This window comes from Schistocerca americana, chromosome X (genome assembly GCF_021461395.2).
Source record: "Schistocerca americana isolate TAMUIC-IGC-003095 chromosome X, iqSchAmer2.1, whole genome shotgun sequence".
Lineage (NCBI taxonomy): Eukaryota > Metazoa > Arthropoda > Insecta > Orthoptera > Acrididae > Schistocerca > Schistocerca americana.
This window is the reverse complement of record NC_060130.1, coordinates 186285499-186304085: the sequence shown is the minus strand read 5'-3', so window position 1 is coordinate 186304085 and position 18587 is coordinate 186285499. Positions and strand designations below refer to the sequence as shown.

General features: G+C 35.9%; 1 protein-coding gene across 5 annotated transcripts in view; it reads left to right on the top strand.

The window, feature by feature from the left end:
* LOC124555163 (ankyrin-3-like) overlaps positions 1 to 18587 on the top strand; it is a 904646-nt gene that overhangs the window by 564898 nt on the left and 321161 nt on the right. For all 5 annotated transcript variants that reach the window (XM_047128986.1, XM_047128985.1, XM_047128988.1 and 2 more), the window contains 2 exons: positions 819 to 873; positions 4900 to 5400. In XM_047128986.1, the coding sequence (XP_046984942.1) occupies positions 819 to 873; positions 4900 to 5400 (556 nt within the window). The remainder of the gene's footprint in view (positions 1 to 818; positions 874 to 4899; positions 5401 to 18587) is intronic.

Genomic DNA, 18587 nt, shown 5'->3' with positions numbered 1-18587 from the left:
CTTTATTTTTTAATAGGGAATTGCACAATCTATATTTTTCCATAAATGCAGTTTGTGTGAAATGATACTGTTGTTGCCAATGAAAATAGGATTCTTGACACCTGATTTATTACTTGTGTCTCACTCTTGACTTATGGTCAGAAGTACTATAGTTGATCTCTTGGCCACTAATAATGAATTAAGAATTCTGAGCTGCAATTGAGATAAGTCCATCAGTATTGTGGACATCTTTTGTATATAGAAACATCAAAAGTAGCTTCTCTAATTCTCATGAATAATACCTGGTTCACATGTAGCACATATCTTGTTACAGGTGCCGTATTTTTTGTATGCTTTTTGTACCCTGCTGTCCAAACTGTATACAGTCATGATACCTTTTGTGAGCAATATATTTATGTATTAACTGAGCCCAGCACTATTTTCTCAGTTGCTGAAACACTCATAAGTATTGTGCCCCATTAATATCTGAATTTTAAATCCATGTTTCATGAACCAAAACAACGCTATTTGCAGTTAATAACTTAAATAGTATACTTGTACCATAAAAAAGTTGTATAACAATATTAAGGACTTATTGCCAGTAGAGGTAAATGAGTAGCACATCATGTTCTGAAAATAATGCTCAAATTAGTTATAATCCAATAATTTTCTCTTACCTATTGGAGAGTTTGAGATCTTATTTAAATTAGTAAACAGCTATTGAAAAATGGAATAAATACAAATAATTCTGGTACACTAGACTTTTTAATTTCCACTTTATATTTGTTTTTGTCTAGCTTTTATGAGTTTTGCCTGTAATGATGTATACCCCATTTTAGGAATCAGAATCTGTTGAAGAGCTTGTGCAAGCAGAGAAGAAGAAATCACATGAAGGTAAGAAAGTCTTATTTTCATTTAAAATATGGTAGGAAATATTCTGGAAGAAAGTAAATAATTTAGGCGTAAAGGAGACCACTGGCCAAATTGCAGAAGTATTGAGTCATTGACAGGCACAGACAAAAGAGAATGAAGACTTTAGTAGCTTTTGGAAGAAAACCTTTGACCAGCTAGAGTATAAATGTATACACACAAGGAAAAAAAGAAAAACACACACACACTTGCACACCTGCAGTGTGCCAGTTGAACACACAACTGCTTTAGTTTATTGCAAATTACAGATACTGATTTTCACCGTAAGACCAGGATATCAGTGTCTATAGAATTCTTGCATTAAAAACAAATTATTGAGTATAATATGCAATACCTCACAGAGAAAAGGGTATAGGAAGCCATTAAGTAGTTTACTGGGAACAAATCATGCTACAGTGTATTTATTTTTTTTTACTTTTTGAGATTACTACAGCAATTTACCAGTTACATTTGCTAGTTATTAATAATAAAGAAAACAGAAGAGCTACAAGCTGAATAAATGTCATTATGACCATTATTACTGGCATGACATTGCAAGTGATTCACAAATGTCAATATCGCAATGTATTGATCAGTTCTTGACAAGTAGGAAATCAAGTGTGAAATATCATAATCACATCATATTTGGGAATCTGATAATTTAGAGGCACCACAGTGATTACTGACAAGGTAGAAAGAAGGCAAGGAAAAACTGGAATGAGAGCATCAATAGATAAAAGTAAAAAGAAAGTGTTGTAAATATGAGACTGAGTGCATTCAGTATTATTACAAAATTTCAGAATAGTTTAAGAACTCAGTTTGGTCTTTCCATTACCTTCAGTGATTTCCAGACTGCCAAGATCTATTAAACAGGTGCAGTGTTTTGTGGAATGGCACATGGTACTACATTTGTATATTATATTTCACGCACAGAACACTGGTTGGTATTCATTCCTGAATAGCTGGTGTCACAGTATTTAGTTGTAGGACTTCCCAATCATCTGGTGTTGTGTTATATTACATTAGAAACCTAAACAAACAGAATGAAGTAAACTGTCAGGCAGCAGCAAGCAGATAGTAGTCTGTGATGACTTCAGCATTAATTTTCTTAAGGATTCTAATAGGAAAAATGATCTAGAAACCTTATTTGGATTCTAAAATATAATTTCAGCCATTAACTTTCCAGCACAGGTGGATAAAGAGATTAAGACCCTAAGTGATCATGTTTTCTTTTGTAAAGCTTAAAGTAGGAAAATAACTGTTTATCCAGTAACAAATGCCCTCTCTGATCATGATGCACAGTTAATTAGGATAAATAACATATTGCCTTTAGGTATGTATGCTGTTTAATGGAGATAAGTGAGAATAATGAGTGACTCCACGACAAATGTTTTTAAGCACAGTATACAGGGGATGACTTGGGATGAACTTTATAATAAACCAAATGCTAACATCAAATTTAATATACTCCATGAGAAAGTCATATTAATATTTGAAGACAACTTTCTGAGTGAGCTAATCAGAAAGGATACTAAACAGTGATGAAAAAGCCGATGGATGACTAGAGGGCTTAAAGTATCTTGTGGAAGGAAAAGGGAAATGTATCTTTTGCCAAGAATGAATAGGGATCCTGCAGTAGCTGCTCACTACAAAAGCTACTCAAAATTACTAAGAAAGGTTATTAAAAATCAAGGACGATGCACATAATGTCAGAATAATTCCGACAACAGACTTAAGACTATATGGAATGTAGTGAAATGAGAGACAGGTCAACCAGCCATGGAACAGGATTACATCGCTATTGAACTCAATCGAAGGAATGGAATGATGAGTCACAGGAAGTAAATGTATTTAATAATTACTTCTCAAATATAGTAGAAAGCACAGGGACAAACAAGTCAAGAGAAAAATCACAGCAGTATGTTGAAAAAGTAACTCATAAAATTCAATCATATGAATGTACCGCCAACTTCTCCATATGAAAGTAAGAAAATTATAGTCTCTCAGAAATCAAAGCTCATGTGGGTTTCATGGTGTTTCCAATAGAGTACTGAGGATTTGTTCCCATTTAATAAACCCAGTCTGATCTGAAACATGTAATGTATCACAGACGCAAGGAATTTTTCCAGAGAGACTGAATAAGTCATTGTTAAACTCCTCTTTAAGAATGGTGATAAGAGAGGTGTCAATGGCTACTGACCTGTTTCACTGCTGACATCATTTTTCAAACTTTTTGATAAGGTGATGTATTCTAGGATAGTAATTCACCTTAGCAGCAATAATATCCCCAGTAAATCACAATTTGGGTTTCAGAATGCCATTTACATGTTCTGTCACCAGATTTTACAAGCAATAAATAATACAATAGTGCCGGTTGATATTTTCTGCAAACACAGTAGTGCCGGTTGGTATTTTCTGCAAACTATCTATGGCATTTGACTGTGTGAGTTACAATATTGTCCTAGATAAATTGAAGTTTTATAGGATTGGTACTATAGCCAACCAGTGGATGCTGTCGTACATAACCAAAGAATTCAGGAAGTTGTTCTCAGTAATTCAACCAATATAGTCTGGGAACACAATTCTGACTGGAGAGAAATAATGTATCATGTATGGGATTCCCCAAGGCACAGTCTTAGGTCACTAGAGTTCTTCACATAAGTAAATGATCTTCTGTCTAATATACAACAAGCAGAATTAATCCACGCATACATACAGAAACAGAAGACATGGTAAACATAGCTCTTAAAAGTATCATTGACTCGTTTTCTGCAAATAGTCTCACCCTCAATTTTAAAAAGAAACAAGGTATTCAGTTCTGCACATCTAGGGGTACTACACCAATGATAAGTGTAACACATGGCAAGCAAATAACAATAGAGTGGAAACTTTGAAATTCATAGGTATCCATACTAGTAGGAATTTAAATTGGAATAAGCACATTTTGGAACTCCTAAAACAAGTTAGTTCAGCCACACTTACACTTAGAATCAAAGCAAATCTTGGGAAGAGAAAAATCAGTAAGCTGACTTATTTTGCATATTTTCATTCAGTAATGTCGTATGGAATAATGTGTGGAGGTAACTCATCTTTAAGAAAGAAAGCCTCCATTGTGCAAAAATGTGCTGTAGGAATAGTATTTGGTGCTTGCCCGTGATCATCTTGGACAAATCTGTTCAAGGAGTTGGGCATACTGACTACTGCTTCACAGTATAATTATTCCCTCATGAAGTTTGTTGTAAATAATCCATTACAGTTCAAAAGGAACACTGATGTACATAATTACACTACCAGAAGGAAAAACAACGTCCATTATTCCACATTAAAGTTGTCTTCAGTGTGAAAAGAGGTGCACAATGCCGCATTAACTAGATTTGATCATTTACCCATCGATATTAAATGTCTGACAGAAAGCAAAGTAAAATTTGAAAACAAACTGAGAAAGTTTCTCCTGGACAACTCTTTCTATTCTGTAGGAGAATTTCTATTACTGTAATGAGTAAAAGATGGTGGGTAGGATTACCAACTCACACCATCTTTATATCTTTTTTCCCTTTAAAAAAACCTTTAAATGTTCAGAATGTAAGAATATGTACAAATTACTTTGCAACGTGGATGTAAAATGACTCAGTCCACATCATTATAATATGTTGTGCAAAATGAACCATGGAACATGAAAGTAACTAACTAGTATACATCAATGTACTGTGATACTAAAAGTGGATATTACATACCAGTATTACAGCAGATTAGTCTCAGGCAAACATATATTTCTTATTTTTTAAGTCATTTTAAATGGAGCACTTAACTTTTGCCATTCTTTCTTTTGGTAACAATGAATATCTTACATATTTTATATATTACTTGATTTTTATTAGGACCATTGTCAGAAAGAAAATGTATTTTACTTTAGCAGAAGTGAGTAAATTGCTATGCATTATTGAGAAACTATTACTTACACTGTTAACATGAAGTAATTTATTCTGATGCCATTCATTTACTTGTTTTTAGACTTTCAAATACAAAAAACAGATGTAATACTAAAGGACTGGCCTCTGAAGGAGAGAGATGATGTTGATGAATCAGAAGAAAGGAAGTATATTGGTGAAGAAAAAGTTGTTGAAGAAGAAAGACGAACAGTTGCTCAGCTGAAAGAAATATTTGCTCAAGATAAGCGTGATCGTCAGTATGAAAGACAGCCAATAATTATATCAGACGAAGAGGCAATGAAGAGGCACACATCAGTAATTACTGAAAGTGATTCACCTATACCTCCATCAAAAACTGAAGATGACACGTCACGGCTGTCAACCTCCACTTTTGAGGATAGCACAATGGAAGATGAAATGTCACAGAAGCAAGTGTCCTCTCCTGAACAGTTACCAGAGGAAGCCGTTCCTATTAAAGTTACACTAAAAGAGGATCAGAGACGAGATTCTGAACTTTTTCAGGGTGTTAGTGAAGGGCTGGTCAGACTGGATGATTCCTACAAGGTGATTCCAACTGGAGAAGGTAAGAATTTTTTGTCTCAATGTATTAACACTGTTACATTTCTAAGCATGGTATCATAACTTTTTCTCCTTCCAATTTTCTTTTTATTTCATTTATTAGAAGAAGGTCTAAGAAATATCTGGCACTGACAGTTTGCCTAAGTGCACTTTGGCTGTGTCACTGTCACATGTTATTCTGCCACATGTAGTGTAATAATTGCCAAAAGGTATAGTTCTGTTGCATGAAAAGAACTGGTTTTATGGCATACTAAATTAATTATGAAGCTGCCCTTTTTAATTAATATGAGCCCAAAAACTCTATTCTGTGTTGTTAATATAGAAGCTTGGTCTCATTTACATTTATGCTAAAAGATGTTCAAGAATATTTTCAATATGTACTTGCACAAAATAACAGAGTAGACCCTAATATCTTTTAACAATTGTGAAGGCTCACATTGAAAATAATTTTGGTTTGGTAAGACTTTTATGAGACCTTATTTATGTGGATTGACATCTCTTGTTAATATCTAGAACCTGCTGCATTATTATGTCAGAAAACTCTGAAAACAAAAGCTGAAATTACTGTAAATAAATATTTATTACAATCATTTATTTGGCCAATGAGATCATACTTTTTTGGCTGGATTTTCATGTTGTGTTTGCACAAGCTCATTATAAAGAAATGAACGCAGATGGTTATCAGGCATCATACTACACAGTACCTCATATGTTTATTGTTCTAATGTCAAGGATATAGGGCATTAGCTATAGTGACCCAAACTCTGTCCTGGTATTAAAAAAAGTATCATTATTGACTACATTTATAATTTTATCTAGCATTTATGTGCAGTGTTTTGCCTTATCTCTGCTTCTATCTAACTATCACTATTAAATATAGGAAAATATACCTATCATTTATGCTGTGCTACCAGTATACTACTGACTGACATGGCTTAAATAGAATGAAACTAGCTGAGTACCCAGTGTTGCCTGGGTATGTACTTATTCCAATTTTCTCTTAGTCCATCTCCTCCTTTCCCCTCTCTGTTCACCTCTTCCAACTTCCCCCCTCTCTGTCTGTCTCCTCCTGCCCTTCTCTCTGTCCATCTCCTTGTACCTATCCCTCTGTACACCTGCTTCTCCTCCTCTCTCTGTCCATCTGGTCCTTCCCCTTCTGTCCACCTCCTCCTCCCCCTCTAATTCCATCTCCTCCTCCCCCTCTCTTTGTTCATTTCCTCCTTCTGCTTTGTCTACAATCTCTTTGTTCCCTCTCTCCCTAGTTAAGTCCCATAAGATTTCACACACATATGAACATCCTCTCTCCCTTTCAATCCCCCCACTGGCCATCTCCTCTTCCCTTTCTCTGTCCATTTCCCACTCCCTCTGTGTCTGTCCATTTCTCCTCTCTCCTTTTCCTGTCCATCTGCTCCTCTCTCCCTCTCCCTCCATTTCCCCCTCCCCTCTCTGTGTCTATCTATTCTTGCCCCTTCTATCTGTGTCCACTTCCTCCTTCCGCCTCTCTATTTGTCCACTCCTCCTCACCTCTTCTCTCTCCACATTATAAGCCCCATCCCAATAGGATGCTGATGGCTCTTACCCACATAGTATTTCTTTCCAGATTGTAATTAATACGGGTACCAAATTTGGTTGAAATTGTTCCATGGGTTTAGAATGAGATTTCTAATCACATTTTTATCCACATGCGCACACCTCAGACATCTTTCACATGTATTTAAAATATTTCACACATATTTCACCTGTATCTCCAGAAAATTTTGCCCTGCAGTATCATTGTCAAGTAGCTTATCATAAAGAAGATTTTCATGTATCTTAGTGTTTATGATCTCAGATCCCCTGAACTATGTGTCATACAATAATATATTTTTAAAGTAAATTTAGCAGTGTATGTGGATACTGTCTGCAAAATTTAAACACCATGCATGATGAGGCAGTTTTTCACACATCTCAGTGTTTGTGGTATATATCTCCTGAACTCTGGGTTTTACACTGATACAATTTTTATGGTACATTCAGAGGTATATTTGAATACTGTCTGCGAAATTTTTCACAATTACAGTTAGGAATAAAGAAGTAACAAATTAAAACACCATGCTTCATGCACCTGATTTACCGCTTGAACAGTAAAAATATGATAAGCAATGAACATTTTTCCTTTCATTGATTTGTGGGCATTGTCATCCAGAAAAAGTTTTGTAACGGTTTAAAATTATGTGTAAAGTTTGTTGCAAGTCGCTAACTGTTCTCATTCTCCAGTACTGGATGACTAAAGTATGGGTATTTCACGCATCATGGGCTACACTGCTTTTTCACCCCCACCACCATTCTTTGATAAATAGGTGGTGCTTAACCCCACAGCAATTCTTTTCAGGCCATAAGTGACATGTATACCAAGTTTGGTTGAAATTGGCCCAGTTGCTTGGGGGAAGATGTGGAAAATACATACATATATAGGGTGGAGAAAAATTGTGTCACGAAATTTTAACCCTGGATAGCTGATGCCAGTAGGAACCAAAATTACTAATGTTGTGTAGGTTGACAATGCACCATTCTTAAACTATGGAAACTTGGGCCACACACTCCAATTGGCCATGGGATTGCCCTCTTGCTGTTCAACAATTGACGGGCAGTGCTATGGTTGTCGATTCGCACATACAAATGTCCCTCGCCCCATCACTGCCCCAACATGATACACACATTTGTCAAATAGGTCTTGCTGTTTGTCTCCACCTCATGTCAGAGGCATTCAAACATAAGCTTTGAGTGAAAAACACCTGACAACACTTTATTTTTTCTTTTCCCTGAGAGCTGGGGAGGGGGTTGGGGGGGGGGGGGGGGGTGACCCTTTGCTCACAGGTATGAGCACCCTTGGATACAGGCAATTGAGTATTGGTGGAAATGTGAATATTTATTTGGATACAGTCTTCAGAACTTACCACTGTGCACAATACACCGTCTTGATCTAGGTATCTTCTTATGAATATTATACATATAGTTGGAGAATAATTTTAGGTTCCCATTTGTATTTGTTGATTAAATTGTGACAGTTCCATTTACTTTATTAATTGTAGGTCTCACCATATTTTACTGCAAAAACAGGTCACAGTGTTTTTATGGTTGGCAGTATGCTGTTTCACACCTGTCAGTTATACTGTCCCATTCAGGAAGCTGAAGCTAACTTCCAAGTCAGTAGACATAAATCCATCCTACTGATACAAATAAGCTTAAACATTTTCACACTATTCTAAGACAATTTATGACATTATATATAAATTAGAAACAACATTCAGTATATAAAAGTGGAAACAGTTCTCTTTAAATAGATCCCATAAGTTCCATTGATGATATTGAGTTCAGAAGAAACTTTGAATTTATAAAAACTTTAAGAAGACATATCTTCTATTTGGAGTGCTGTATGGAAGGAGTTCTTTGTAGCTCGAGAGAGATTTTTTCTTGTGCTATTACTATGACCAGTTGCAGTAGCTTAACATATCGCTTCTGCCTTGGTAGCCATTTGTTGGTAAGATACTCGTTTGGATTTTATGTAGCATGATGCTTTCTGTAACTTTTGTTCCATGTCTGCCGATGGTACACTTGAAATATTTATCCTTCGCTTTCTCATTATAGTTGACTGGACTGGTGATAAATTACAATAATCAAACTTTTTCATATTTATTATTTACATACTGCCTCACATTCTGAGTTTTAGATTATCAGTCCATCACTAAGAAGAGTAGGAGGCAAATTTTCAGTAACACCACATATATTTTTCAAAAGGATTATGGCTAACAATCATACATCTCTTCAGAGTCATCAGATCATTTTTGCTAAGTCTTTACTGACAGCTGAAAATGTTCTTTGTGAGTTCAAAAACTCATGTGCAGCAGAGAGAGTGCTCGAGAACATTTGAACATACTGCAATTAAACAGGCAATAAAGATTTTTTTAACACAGTGTTTATAACTTTATCATCACAAACAAACTCTTGGATCTGAATTTTGACTGTATTGTCGGAAGTGCCTCTGCAAGTTGAGGCACTTACTCTTCTGTTTACCACTTCCCTGTGACTGATTTATTAGAGCTGAGTAACATCTGTTTGAGCACTGACATTTCAGTGGTCTCTTCTTGACAAGCAGGATTTTAAGATTGTGAAGGTTATGTTACCATTTTTAAATACTCATTTCTCTTTTGTGACTTGGCGATCATAAAGATGAAGCTAAATTTTATCAACTTAGGCTGTTTAAAAAATGAGAAATGGTATCCCATCAGCCTATCTGTCGAGAATAAAACTTCCACACTTCACTGTGTAGAGCAGTGCGAACTGCAGATGCATAAAATTCCAAGGATACCTTTATCTGGTTTTATGATACACACCAGTCTTTGTTCCATAGTTTCCATACTGTGGCAACATTCTGTTTAATGACAAATGCAGAATGTCCAGTGAGTGTCTTTGATGAACAGTCTTTTATAACAGCTGGAGAAATTTCTTCAAATATCTGAACTACTGTCAGCCTTTGAGACAAATGGTGCCAATGTGTTCTTTCACTGGGACACTTGAGACAAGGCTGCTAACAATAAGCATAATTAGCTTTGTATTTGTAAAAACATCATTAACCTCTAATGTATCAACAACATTCATAAAAAACTGAGCTTTCCTCAATCTGAAGTTTGTCTTTAACAACAAAATATTTTACTAGGCATGGTTATATTTGGGATAGTACGCTCTTGCCTTTCTCCAATCTGTGAACTGACTTATTCAGCCAGTTATAATGGAGCACACTGCTTAACTTCGGCTCCAAACCTTAGAAGACCTTGGCATTTTTACATTAACAAATATTTACCAATTTGAAAGTAGGAATAAGTGACAGAAAACCCTAGGAGAAACCAAGAATTGAATCCTGAATCAACTAACTTACAGAAAATAATCATCCCATCATTCATTAATTCTCCTATTGAGTAGTAGCATTTTTCAAGTCTCTAATAATGGATATTTATGTAAACTTTTTTGTAAAATCAATAAATTCTAAACTCATCAGAATGTCTGTGCGTGACACAAGTGACAATAGTATTACTGCACATAACAAAAAGATTTAAAATAAACAATTTAGTCACTACAATACCTGTGGTCAACAGATCTGTATCCAAAATACTGTGAGTATTTCTGATACCGACATTCAGACCTGAAACAATCTATGAAGTGGATACTACAGCAGAATAATAAATTGATGAAAACACTATCTGAAGTGTATTTTATGAGAGAAAAGTTTTCAAAGATATTGGTGTAGTGGTTTAAGAGAAAATAATATTCTGTGCACTAAGCTTCACCATGTACATTCAAGCTGAAATTGGTTGCACCTCCAACATCACATATTACAAGGCAACCACTACTATGAATTACAAGAAAGCATGCAGATGCTCTATTTTCAATCCCACATCTATGAATGAGTCCTCTACTATTATTACAACAATGGGAATTTCGGTTTCTACAAATCTCATGACCACTTCCTCCACTTTAGTTACGTGTAAAGAACCATAACTAACTATGTCATAACATAAAACCACTTGTGTCAGAACCATGTAATCAGAATGTCATTATTGGACACACACAAAAAAATCTCCTTCCCCAGTCACTCCTCAAAATAAATGGAATTCTCACTGTAGCAAACTTCATTCTTGCACCAGCACTTTCAGATCCATCCAACCGGGCAACACCATTTTACTCTCCAATATATCAGTGTTACTTATGCCAAATACTTTGTTAAACACTATTAATAAAGTTTCAGTAAATGACTATTTGCAATGGGGAGAATGAAAAAAATCAAATGACGTGAAATAGTGTATATTTTGTAGAATACAATATATACAAAATTATATCTCCCTATATAACAATAAAATCATAATGCACATTTAACAGAATCCAACTTTGAGGATAAACAATTATCATAACACATTTCTAGGTTCTTAAAACACAACAGCAGCAATGTCATCCAACCAGCTGCATTAATTTGTTATGTAACTAAATATCCTTCTACAGTTAAACAAAGAACTTTTGAGCTTTATGTTAATGAAAAGTCCTTTGAGCATTGTAAATAATGTAAGAAGTACAACACATTGAATAGTTGAGGAGCTGAGTCATTAAAAGGCACGTAAACAAGATTGAGAACTTCACTTCAAAAAATTCATTTCTCTGCCTCTCCTTCACAATATTTCATTGAACATAATAATATTTCAGTTATTTCATTGCTAAACAAACTAATACAGTAGTAGAGACTTGAGCTAGACAATTTATAACAAAACAGAGATGATTTTTCTATCTGCAGCTTATGTTTACAGCTCAACAAAGATAGAACTTAATACCATACATTGTTTGATGGCTGTTTAATATAACCATAAATAAAAACTAATTTCTTAATGATGAGTCAGGCAGTGCAAAATTAAAAAGGTGGGGAAAATAATCTATTAGCCCATGTGTATACACCACAACAGCCATTGTTCCATGTCACTTCTGTCCTGTAAAAGAGTTCTGCTGACCACAGTTAGATTACACTGGTGTCAATCTTCTCAGCAGTGCTCAGTAGTGGGTCTGTTTAAATGAAAACAAAACATATGCACTACTAACCATTAAAACTGCAACATCAGACAGAATAGAAAATAAATAAATTTTACTTCTTTTGAGTATACAGTATAGCAGGAAGAATACATGATTAAGTAAGTGGGTGTGTTGGGTGCGTACAGAGTGTGAAAGTTTGTACACAGAGCTGTCACCTAAGACAGTGACAATGGCCCTAAACTGGCTGGGCGCTAATTTGAACTGAGCTCCACTGACAGATGTGGATACATCACTCCATGCTCCTTCAGGTCTATGACAGATTTTATCAATCGTAGTAGCAACCTGGAAGTGGTGTGCCAGTCTCTCAGCAACTTATGTCTAGATGTTTTCAATAGGTGAGAGAGCATGAAAACATACTTATGAGGGGGACTATAAAACACCCTCTGCACTGAGATAGATCATGACAGCATGGACAAAATGTAGTCTTCCATTATCTTGCCAGAAGGTAACTTTGTACGGACCTTGAAGATAGGACAGTCATCAGCCTTAATACCTCAGAAATATGGTGCCTATTGTCTCAATTATTGGCTCTGCAAACCAGGAATGATTGTAGTATGTACCCAGTGGCACCCCTTAATCATACCAGGTACTGGACCCATGTGAGAATGATAAATGCGTCTGACAATGTCTCTTCCCTCAGGGCTTCCTCACACAGATACATTAAGTATAATACTGTACACAGAACAGGGACCCATCTGAAAAGATGATGTGGTGCCATTCTGTGGCCAGTGTTCTCATTGGGTGTTCCACATCAGCCAGCTGCTCTATTTATCACGGAAAGTTAGAACTGTGTTAACCGTCTGTGGTGCTCCAGACGTAATCGCACTGCCTGTGGAGGTATTTGCCTTGTCGCAAATGAGCACATTTCCATACTTGAGGTATGTGACATGGCTACATACTCCTCCACAGACTAGAAACAATGTCTGTTCCCTCAGGTGCTAGTCATATGGGGTCGTCGAGATTCTGCATAGTTGTGTATGGCTCTCCTGAACACATCACACTTCCCTGATGCACTACTGATCATTTGTCATCCATGACAATGTACAGGGTTCTATTACTTAAGAAGTCTTCAACTCATTCACATATCAGGAATTGTATTCCATATGCTCAGATCTTCATCAACAGTCTGCAGTGGTGCATTCTATCAAACATTTTCCAGACATGTAAGAATGTGGAATCTGCCTGTTGCATGGTTCGCAGGGTATTGTGCAAGCAAATTACAAGCTGAGCACTGCACAGGTGATGCTTTCTAAGTCCCTACTAATTTGTGTACAGTAGCTTTTCTGTCTCAAGAAAATTTATTTTATTTGAACTGAGAATATTCTCATGAATTCTGCAGTAACGCAGCGTAAAGGATAAAGGTCTGTATTTTTGTGGGTCATGTCTTTTACACTTCTAATGTGAAGGAGTTCCCTGCAGTTGCTTGGTGCTTTCTGGTGGATGGAAGAGTTGTGATAAATGCAATTTAAGTAATGTTCCAATGCTGAAGACTACTCTGTGTAAAACCAAATTGGGATTCCATGTGACTTATTAGTTTTGAACTCCTTCAGTTGCTGCTCAACACCAGGAATGACTATTTCTATGTCCTTCATGTAGGGGTCTGGTGGTGCAGCAGTCTAATGAAGGTATTTCCATACAATCATCCTTTGTAGACAATTTTTAAATGTGAAGTTTAAAATTTAAGCTTTCCTTTTAGAATCTTCTACTGCCACACCAAAACATTTGATGAGTGACTTGGTAGATGCCTTTGACCCACTAACTCATTTTATAAACAACCAGAATTTTCTCAGGTTCTTGACAGGATCTTTCACTAAGGTATGATGGTGGAAGCTGTTGTGTGCTTTCTGCATCAATATTGTTATAGCTGCATGAATTTCTACTAACCTTTGCCTGTTAACGTTTCTGCATTCTTTTTTGACCTGAGAATGCAACAGTCTCACTTCCACAGCTGCTTCTAAATTTTGTTATACTGTAGATTCTTCTATAATTGGCTGGATAAATCACTTCAAAGGCTGGCGGAAAGCAATAGCAGATCAATCTCACACAAACTCACACACACATAATTCAAGTAACTTAAAGCACAAATATTTGAACCACATATGTCAATGAATGAAATAAATAATGATTTTTTTTCTTCTACATACTAGATACCTTGCGATAGCAGTTCTTGCATTTTCTTTTTTCAGATTTCTTTAATTTTTATTGCTGTAAAAATTTTCACACTGAGAAGAAGTAGTGATCCAATAAGAACTGCCTTAGTGTTTCACTAATCAGTTATAATGAAAGAATAACTTTATTTTATGTGGGGGACTATTGTGAATTTCTACAGCACAATTTGTAGTACAGTTTTACTTCTGAGACATATGTTCTGGTAGTTTCATTTACCTCAGGTTTTATTTCTACTTTACACTCTTCATTTGTCATGCATCAAAAGAACTGTTCTGGTGCAGTGCCTCTGATTCCACACATTTGAATATTTTCAAACTGTAATTTACAGTCCAAGAAGTTGACAGATCACTTAAGTGTAACAAAATACCAGTAATGTTTTCTTTTTTATCCAATATGTGTAAAGCTTTTTTTAGAATTTAATAGAAGCATTAGTCATAGGTTGACATTTGTTGAAGCTATCAATAACAGTTGTGTTTTGTCCAAGAATTTCATTAACCTACACAGTTTTTCATACTATTTCTGAGAAATTTCTGTCCACTTCACTTGGTAACACAATCAGATATATTTTTAAGTGAAAAATCTGTCAGCTTGAGTGTTATCATTAGCTTATTCATATACTGTTTAAATTTTAGCAACTCACAAACTTCTATTGTATTTGGATAAGTTTTCAATAGTTCTCATAGATGTATGGATGACATCTATTTATGCTGCTCTTTAAGTAAAGGTAACATTGAAAGACAAAAGTCTTGTCCTTGTAAAACCATTACTGATTCTGAATCCTAGTCAGTATTTAATTTGGTCATGGAAAACTAATCAAAATTCGGTTGTTCACCTGTTAAGATACTGGGGCAAAACATTAACACCTTTTAATCAGCTTTAGAACAAGATGATAACATTCAGATGAAATGAGAAATAAAATTAATCCAGAATTAAATGTTTAACAAATGAAACAAATCACAGTAAGCTGACTGCAATTGTTAGCGCAAGAATAGATTATATTGGAAGACTTTTGTGGAGATAGTACCAACAGACAGCACTAGATCGTGGGATGAGCAAAAGTTCGAGAATTGGACAGAATTGCCATTGCAATTGATTATTTATGTATTAGTTGCTGTTGTTACATTTGAACTGCACCCTAGAAGATATAGACATCTGTGTTTCACTGTTTCTCCAGTACAATGCCGTGGAAGGCATGGAGGGAAAACAGTGACATGAGCTTAGCCGAGAACTATAATGAGTGTGTGGAGGTGAATGGTGAGAGGCAGCAAATTTCATTTCCTGTCAACCATGGAAACGTATACTGCTTACTTTGGCTTTTTGTGACCATCTGCCATTCATTTTTAAACTGCAGTTTGCCTGAATCCATTTGTACTCGGAATCGAAAGACACTAAAAGTCTAGACTGCGGCCAGTGACAGACTTATGTGTTTTGTGCAGTAATGTTGTTGAAGCTCACCGTGAGATACGACACAATCGAAAGGGCATGTGCCACAGCCAATGAGGGGGCAGTGGACATGCAATATGATTTTATAGCAAAAGGTATTGTAACGTTATCACATCAGTATAGCTGTGTGTTAAAAAGAAGAAAAAAAAACCATGTCATATTTGGAAGAACAGGCAAATATTTGTGTTTTCACAGCTTCCCTGTGAGGATGACGATGATGATGCTAATTAAAAATAGTTGTACCATAGATGACAGGCTAAACAAAAGAGGCACTGAAGATAAAAATTAATTTAAATAATTTCTTTTTGTTCATTTTATTTCTCCTTGTATTATCAAAATGTGGACTACCAATAAATGGTATAAGTTTAGAATACGTGTAATGGAAACTTTTTTGGCATATGTACCTTACATCAATAAAAGTATGTAATCTTGATTAATCAGAATATGTTACAAAATAAATTTTTCTCAAGGATCCTCTTAAAAAACAGAGGGTCATCTTACATTCTGGGTCTTCTAATGCTCAGTTAAATACAGTAAGTAAAAAACTGCAGTGTACCAGATTTTGCGGAACTCCTGATTCTATTTTTTGAAAGATTTCATGATGCCTTCAGTTACCATTCTTTTTATTTCAAGTATGATTGTACAATTTTGGCCGTAGGCCATTTTCAAGTATCTGAAATGAAAGCATTATGCATTGGATACATTAGTGACACTTGTGATTTTGATGTAGGAATAAGTCATATCTGTAGATATACTAGGTGTATTATAACTTACTTTATGGATTATTTTTTATGCCATGTATGTCATTGCTCCTATGACTCAATGTTATGCTCATATCCTCCTTATTTTATGTTCCTCATTTCTGATTTTTGTTTTATTCATTTGGTGTGGTTTGTCAATGAGGTTCTCTGCTTTCTGGTGTAAAGGTAAGATTCCATCGACTCAAGAAAGGTACCAATGATGCCACAGCATTTCAGTCTCTCAATTACAGTTTTATGGTGCACACAGTAAAAGGCCCTGCAGACTCATTCTGTATATCACAAGAATACTTTTTCTTCTTCTTTTGTCTGCCAGAGCATTATTTGTGAGACCATCAAAGGAACATCAGTAATCAAGTTCTGGTCATAGAGAAGCTCAAAATTTAGTGCGAATGTCAATGCGAGATGCTTTTAATAGTTTCCACAATGAAACATTGTCTCAAAATATGGTAGAAAACCCAAAGAGATTCTGGTCGTATGTAAATTACACCAGTGGCAAAAAACAGTCAATACCGTCACTGCACGATAGCGATGGAAATGTTACCGATGATGGTGCCACTAAAGCAGAGTTATTAAACACAGTTTTCTGTAATTCCTTCAAGAAAGAAGATGAAGTAAATATCCCAGAATTCGAAACCGGACAGTTTTCCGTAATTCCTTCATGAAAGAAGATGAAGTAAATATTGCAGAATTCAAAACCAGAACAGCTGTTAGCATGAGTGACATAAAAGTAGATATCTTAGGTGCTGCAAAACAACTCAAATCATTTAAGAAAGACAAGTCTTCCAGTCCAGATGGTATACCAACCAGGTTCCTTTCAGAGTATGCAGACACAATAGCACCTTTCTTAGCAATCATATACAACCGCTAACTTGATGAAAGGTCTGTTCCTAAAGATTGGAAAGTAGCACAGGTCACACCAATATTCAAGAAAGGAAATAGGAGTAACCCATTGAATTACAGACCCATATCACTGACCTCAATTTGCAGTAGGATTTTGAAGCATATACTGTACTCGAAGATTATGAATCACCTTAAAGAAAATGACTTATTGATACATAACCAACACAGATTCAGAAAATATTGTTCTTGTGCAACACAGCTAGCTCTCTATTCCCATGAACTAATGAGTGCTGTCGACAAGGGGTCTCAGATCGATTCCATATTCCTAGATTTCCAGAAGGCTCTTGATACAGTTCCTCACAAGCGACTATTAATCAAATTGCATGCATAATGAGTATCGTCTCAGATGTGTGACTGGATTTGTGATTTCCTCTCAGAGAGGTCACAGTACATAGTGATAGATGGTAAATTATTGAGTAGAACAGAAGTGATATCTGGCATTCCGCAAGGTAGTGTCCTAGGCCATCTGCTGTTCCTGATTGACATAGGTGATAATCTGAGCAGCCCCCTTAGATTGTTTGCAGATGATGCTGTAATTTACCATCTAGTAAAATCATCGTACGATTAATTCCAATAACAAAATGATCTAGAGAGAACTTCTGTTTGGTGTGAAAAGTGGCAATTGGCACAAAACAAAGACATGGGTGCTAAAGGAAATCTGATAAATTTTGGGTATAGGATAAATTGCACAAATCTGAGGGCTGTGAATTCGACTAAATACCTAGGAATTACAATTATGAGCAACTTAAATTAGAAAGACCACATAGATAATATTGTGGGGAAGGCAAAACAAAGACTGCGCTTTGTTGGCAGAACACTTAGAAGATGCGACAAAGCCACTAAAGAGACAGCCTACATTACACCTGTCCATCCTCTGCTGGAATTTTGCTGCATGGTGTGGGATCCTTACCAGGTAGGATTGACAGAGGACATTGAAAAAGTGCAAAGAAGGGCAGCGAGTTGGAGTGGCAGTCACTGAAACAAAGGTAGTTTTCTTTGCGGCGAGATCTAGTTACGAAATTCAATCACCAACTTTCTCTTCCGAATGCGAAAATATTTTGTTGACACCCACCTACGTAGGGAGGAGTGATCATCATAATAAAATAAGAGAAATCAGAGCTCAAATGGAAAGATTTAGGTGTTCCTTTTTCCCACGCGCCATTCAAGAGTGGAATGGTAGAGAAGTAGTATGAAAATGTTTCGATGAACCCTCTGCCAGGCACTTAAGTGTGAATTGCAGAGTAACCATGTTGATGTAGATGATATGAGTCAGTATTTAGTGTAGATCACTTTCTTCAACAAATTTTGA